Below are 6,000 nucleotides of genomic sequence, written 5' to 3' on the forward strand. Positions count from 1 at the left end.
TCAGGGCTCTAAAACATATTGATCAATGATTCTGTTAATGGTTAATTCCATCTACTGTGATATTCAGTCCTTTTACATCTTTATGAGTCTCCTATTTAACTGCAAATATTTACGGGAGTATACCTTAAGCCTCTATTTTCCAAGTTGTGTTCCACAGAATTAAAAACATTTTATGCACCCCCCCCAAAAAAAACTCATAGTCAAATAAAAATCATCTTTTGTTTAGGCTCATGTTTATCAAACATATTTAACCTCTTTCAGGGCACTCACATCAGTAATCTCTACCTTAAGTTTTTAGCAACTAACATCTTTTGGAAGCCTGACAGCTGGAAATAAGGCCCTGGACTGGCAGCCTCAGGGTGAAAGAACTAAAAATGTTTTTTTTTTAATTCAGAAACATTTCACCACCTTTAACTAGTGGGGATGGAAAGGCAGAGAGGATGATGTGTAAGATACAGTCCTTGCCCTCAACTCCAGAGAAGAAAATAACCACAGATAATATACTAAAAAGGAAAGCTCAAAATCATATTATGAAAATACAATGAAGAATACCTAACATAACCCTGGTGGCCAGAGAGAGGCCCAGCAAGGTTACCAAGGATGGCTTCCTGTGAGAGTAATGGGTAAGCTTCACCTCACAGCAAGAACAGGAATTGGCTAAAGGATGGAGGAGCATTCAAAGCAAAAGGGGCTACAAAGGTAAAGACAGTGATGGATACAAATCAAACTACCCTGAAATACCATTTTTCACCTACCAGGTTGGCAAAGACCCCAAAGTATGCTAAACTGTTTATGAAAAAACAAGCACCTTCATATATTGCTGGTGAAGGTATGCGCTGGCACAGCCTCTAAGGGAAGCAATTTGGCAATACCTATTAAAATTTCAAATCTATATACTTCCTGACTCAGCAAGTCCAGTTTTAATATTTTAGTGTTTGATTCATTAACACAAATATTATTCATTACACAGTGTATTTTAATAAACTAAAGCATCTGCACACAATAAGTACTACATACATACTATTAAAAAAAGAACAAGGTGAAGAATAGCTTAAATAATATGTTATCATTGAGTAAAAAGGGATGGGATAAAGAAAAAGAATATTTCCCTCTGTTGATTTGTATGTATATATTATTTCTGGAAAGAAAAACAAGAAATTGATTAGCATTGGTTACTTCCAGGGACAAAAACTGAGTGCCTGGTGACAGGAATAAGAAAAAGACTTTTCATTGCATACTCTTCTGTATCGTTTACATTTTGAACCATTTTAACGTGCTACTGATTCATAAATAAGTTAATTAAATAAGCACAACATCTCATGGAAATTAAAGCAGTTTGAAATCAATGGAAAATGAAGTTCTAGATAAGAACTGATTAGAAATGAAGCTCAAGAGGTGGACAGGAGTCAATTCATGAAAGGCCTTGTTCTAGCACACTAAGGATAATAAAGGTTCACCTACAATAATGTTTCTCGAAGTCTGATCTGGGGACCACTTGCAAACGTGGAGAGCTTGTTAAAAATGCAAAGCCCTGGACAAAGCATCAGCAAGCTTAAGGGTATGGTTCAAAGAGGCAGAGTCTGAGAGTTCTCCACAAACTGAATCTTTATATTGAGGGGGATGAGAATAAGGTTCAGGTACCTGCATTCTAACAAATTCCCTGGGTGACTCTATAGGTTATAGGGAGCTTCTGAGGGGTTTTAAGCAGAGGAGTAAAGTGGCCAGATGTTCACTTTGGATAGACCGTTTTGGTTCCTGTGTCTGGAAGATTTGAAAGGAGTGAGGCTCCGTTAGAAGGCTCTCTGGCAGTACTCCAGATCATGTTCTTTAATTTGATAAATACTCATATTGCATACACTACACTCATTGCACATGTGGCAAAAATATTATCTCAAGAACTACAACCTAAGCTACACCAGTGTTTTAAGGAAACTGAGTAACGGAAACAAAATCCAACGCACAGCAACTCCCAAATCTGCTAAGAAGGCAATAACTAGGAAGAATGTAAACCAATAATAGAGGGATCACTAAATGAAATTATTCCATCCCGTTAGGAAATTAATTTTTTTTTTTTTTTTTTTTTTTTGCGGTACGCGGGCCTCTTACTGTTGTGGCCTCTCCCATTGCGGAGCACAGCCTCCCGACGTGCAGGCTCCGCGGCATGTGGGATCTTCCCGCACCGGGGCACGAACCCATGTCCCCTGCATTGGCAGGCGGACTCTGAACCACTGCGCCACCAGGGAAGCCCAGGAAATTAATTTTTTAAAAAAAACTAAAAATGGAAACCATTAAAGGGGGTTGCTTCTGGGGTTGTAAGACTTGGAGTCAGGGCAGAGAAGGGTGGAAACTGCTCATTTTTTATTTGGTATATATTAAAATATTTTGAAATGAAACATTCTCTTTGGCCAATAAGGCATGTTTAATGACGTCAAAACCCTTTCCAATCAGCTTTGATTCACCTAAAGGTCTAGTTTGTGAGTGTCATCAACTCTGTTAATATAAGCTCCACATCCACCAACAGCTACATCACTTATGATGCAAGTAAACTGTAATAACAGTTCAATCAGCCCTTGCCAAGTCTTGAGCCAGTAGATGTAAAATCACTGAGTAGAAATCCTCTATTCACAAGAAAAGTCACTGACAGGTTAGGCGGAAGGGAAATGCAAGAATTAAAAATAAACCAATGTAAAACCAATATGAAAGAGCAAATGGAAGTCAGACTTTCATCCAGTCTGTACATGCTTTATCAGCTAAGAAGTATTTCCTCTAATTGTTTAAGTTGCTACAAAGTTAGAGAACCACAAGGCTTCAGGGTATGAAATTATACTAGCACTCCATCCCTCTTCTTCCATTTGCATTTTAACAAGTGACCTAATAGAGATCTATTTTGCCACAAAACAATCACCACCACCACAGCAAAAGAGAATCCTCTGGTACAAAACTTCAGGTTACCAGGACACCACAGACATAGCCAGCCACGGTGCCAGAAGACTCAAGTAAGCACTTGGCCACTTTCTTTTATATCCGATTCACATGATTCATATACCTTAGTATCTTTTACCCTAGGAAAACAGCAAACAGTATTAATCATCGTGTCATTCCTATTACAGAATTCCATTTTAGAACAACTTCACACAGTCTAGTATTATTTGGTCTGTTCCTGATCTCTGGTCCGGGTTCCACCTAATACTATGCCATTCTGAATACTGGCCTTAACATAAATGATAAAACTCAAATCAGTAAGAAACAAATCCAGTAAAATTTAATTGAAATGATAGCAACAACAACTATTTCAAAACTGTGTTCTACAGTCCAGAAGTTTTACTTCAAAAGTTTTCTTATTCCAAACAGCATACTTAGCAATAGGCAAATATTTACCTATTACAGATTTCTCTTTAGATACTCAGAGTGGGTGTACTAGGTAGTTCGATTTTTAAAGACTTGATTTGCCTTACATTTAAAAAGTTTTGATTAGTGTCAATCTAGTTCAGAGGTCCAAGAATTAATCTAATTCAGATGCCACTCATATTCTTGAGGCCTTGTAAAAGTTCTTCAGTTTTAAAATACCAGAAAGGGCCTTGGAGGCTACCTAGTCCAATCCTAGTATTTCACACACTGAACTAGGTGAAAGCACTTTGAAAACGACAGCACAACACAAAAAGTATCGCTGTCACCAAGAAGGCCCACGGAAGTTAAAAGGAAGTTAGCCACAGAGAACCTGGGCCTGGCTCGAAGCTCCTGACCCCGAATCCCAATCAAGTATACTATTTTTACTTGTCGTGAGAGGCTTCCATAAAATCGTATGAAGAACATATTTAGGGGTATATGGCATCCGACAACTTCTAAAAAGCAGGTCTTTAAAATTAGGAGTACAACCCATATGGCACACCTCTTTCCCAAATCAGAAACGCTTGCTCCAATTTTATTCCCTACCTCACCCTCAACTTCACTCCCTAACACAAACTCAACTACTCCGACCTCCTGCTCCAACTGTTTGCTGATTTACTCTTTAAATGATGCAAATGTTTTCTATAAATTGCTACCTTCAAACACCAGGGAAAAGGAGAGAAACCTGCACCTAGCATGGCCACCCGATGAATACAGGGGCCCTCCTCAATTAACTCATTAAACAGTCAAGAAGTTAAATGCTGAAAACATTCAGTACTTAAACAAGGATGATTTACAATTTCATTCTGATACCTCCACAAAATATTACCAAAAGATTGCTGATGATTACGAACCAGAAGTTCAGAACAGGCTGTCTACTCTTGCACAGAATTCTACAGGATTATGGTTACAGGCAATTTATTCCAAAGCCTTTTGGTGCAGTGTCAACAATTAGAGATTTCCAATGGAGATTTTTCTGGACATACTGCTCATGGTAGCATCATCACTCTCGTTTCCTTAAAGTGGGTGGGGACATGGGATCAGAAGTTCCAAGAATAAGAGTGAAGGCAGATAATATTCAGGGTTTCCCCCCCCCCCTTAGGTGTATTTATATACTTTGCAAAGTATTAGTAAATATCTATACCAAATATAGTCTGTTGTGGAGGCACTACTATATTATATAGACCTAGACGCTGTATTTCATAATTACCCTGTTTACCTGCCTTTTGCCTGAACCTTGCTACTTAACAACATACATTCAAATTTTCCCCGCTGCTCTGCCCAGCACTGGAGACACGTGAGCTTTTGATACAAACTCCTGGAACCTTGTCTGAGAACCACGTTCCAGCGCGGAAAAGGCTCAACCAGACCGGCTCCCCGGAGTGCCCAGGCCTGGCAGTCCTGCCCACTAAAAGGGGGTGTGTCTGCGGTACCATAGCTTCTTTTCCGCTGCCCATAGCGGCGCCCAGGGGCTCCCTTTCCCCCGGGGCGGCCTGCGGAGCGATTCCCAGAACCGCACCCCCAAAGTCACGGCCGAGCCAGTGAGCGAACCAGCGCCGGGCCGAGGCACAAGGGCGGGGGCCGCCGGGACCCACCAACTGCTTCAGGTCCTCCTCAGAAAGCTCCGCGTAACGGTACCGCTGCTGCTCGAACTCGTACCGGGTGGTTTTGGCCACCACCACCACCCGGGACGGGCGGAAGCCGCCGTCGGGGCGGCTGCCACAGCCCGCCAGCTCGCGCGGCTGCCCCTGCCCCAGGTGCCGCCGGCCGCCGCCGTCACCGCCGAGCCGCGGCCGCGCGGCGGGGCCTCCCGCCCCCGGCCCCCTCAGCGCCGCTGCCCGGCCGCCCGCCACGCGACGACAGCTGCCCAGCAGGAAGCCTCTGTAACAAGTCATCGTCGGCCCGGCAGCAGCTGCAGGCCCGGGCTCCCGCCTCCGCTTCCAGCCGCCAGCAGTGCGCGCCGCCCCGGCCTCTACGTTCCAGCCGGGCGGGCAGAGGTTAAGTGCACAGCCGTGCGTGGCCGGCGCCGCAAAGGGGACGTGCCCAGACGTTGACGGGGGCGGGGAAAGCCGGGCGATTGGGAGCCGGGAGAGCCCTCGAGAGGGAAAGGTGGGCGGGGAAAAGCTGGAGGCCTCCAGGTGGTGGGTTGTGTTTGTTTGGGGAGCCTTTTCCATCGACGCCTGCGCAGTACGCTTCCCCCGCCCGGGAACCGACCTCCAGCTCCACCCCTTTCCCCCCGCGGTCTCCACCCTCCCCCAGGCCACCTCTTTCAGCCAATCAGAACCCGCAGCGGTTTCGGAGGCTGAGGAGCTTCAGGGATTGGCTGCGGCCGGGGGAAGGGCTGGAATTCTATTTGGTGTTGGAGCTAAACCCAGCTGGAACTGGTCTGAGGCTGCGCCGGCCCTGCGAGTGCGGTTTTAAGGGCTTGGCGGGAACGTGCGTGAGGTCGCAGCTTCTTGCTCGGGGTCAGTCCTTTTTTTCGTTATTGCACATAAGACTAGACTCTTTTCTTATTGCACATAAGACTAGACCCTTTGTTCGTTCATTCAGCCACCTCGTATTGGATGGCTGATATGTCCAGCTCTGGGCCAGGGTTTGAGGAGACGGACTCAG

At 44.6% G+C, this 6,000-nt stretch overlaps 1 protein-coding gene across 2 annotated transcripts in view; it reads right to left on the reverse strand.

Moving 5' to 3' along the window:
• NADK2 (NAD kinase 2, mitochondrial) overlaps positions 1-5,513 on the reverse strand; it is a 45,459-nt gene extending 39,946 nt beyond the window's left edge. Inside the window, exon 1 of one of the 2 annotated variants that reach the window (XM_030843674.2) lies at positions 4,983-5,513. In XM_030843674.2, the coding sequence (XP_030699534.1) occupies positions 4,983-5,282 (300 nt within the window). In that variant the 5' untranslated portion in view covers positions 5,283-5,513. The remainder of the gene's footprint in view (positions 1-4,982) is intronic. The other variant, XM_030843675.2, reaches the window with a different exon arrangement.
• Positions 5,514-6,000: the final 487 nt, after the last annotated feature.

This window comes from Globicephala melas, chromosome 3, assembly GCF_963455315.2.
Source record: "Globicephala melas chromosome 3, mGloMel1.2, whole genome shotgun sequence".
Classification (NCBI taxonomy): Eukaryota; Metazoa; Chordata; class Mammalia; order Artiodactyla; family Delphinidae; genus Globicephala; species Globicephala melas.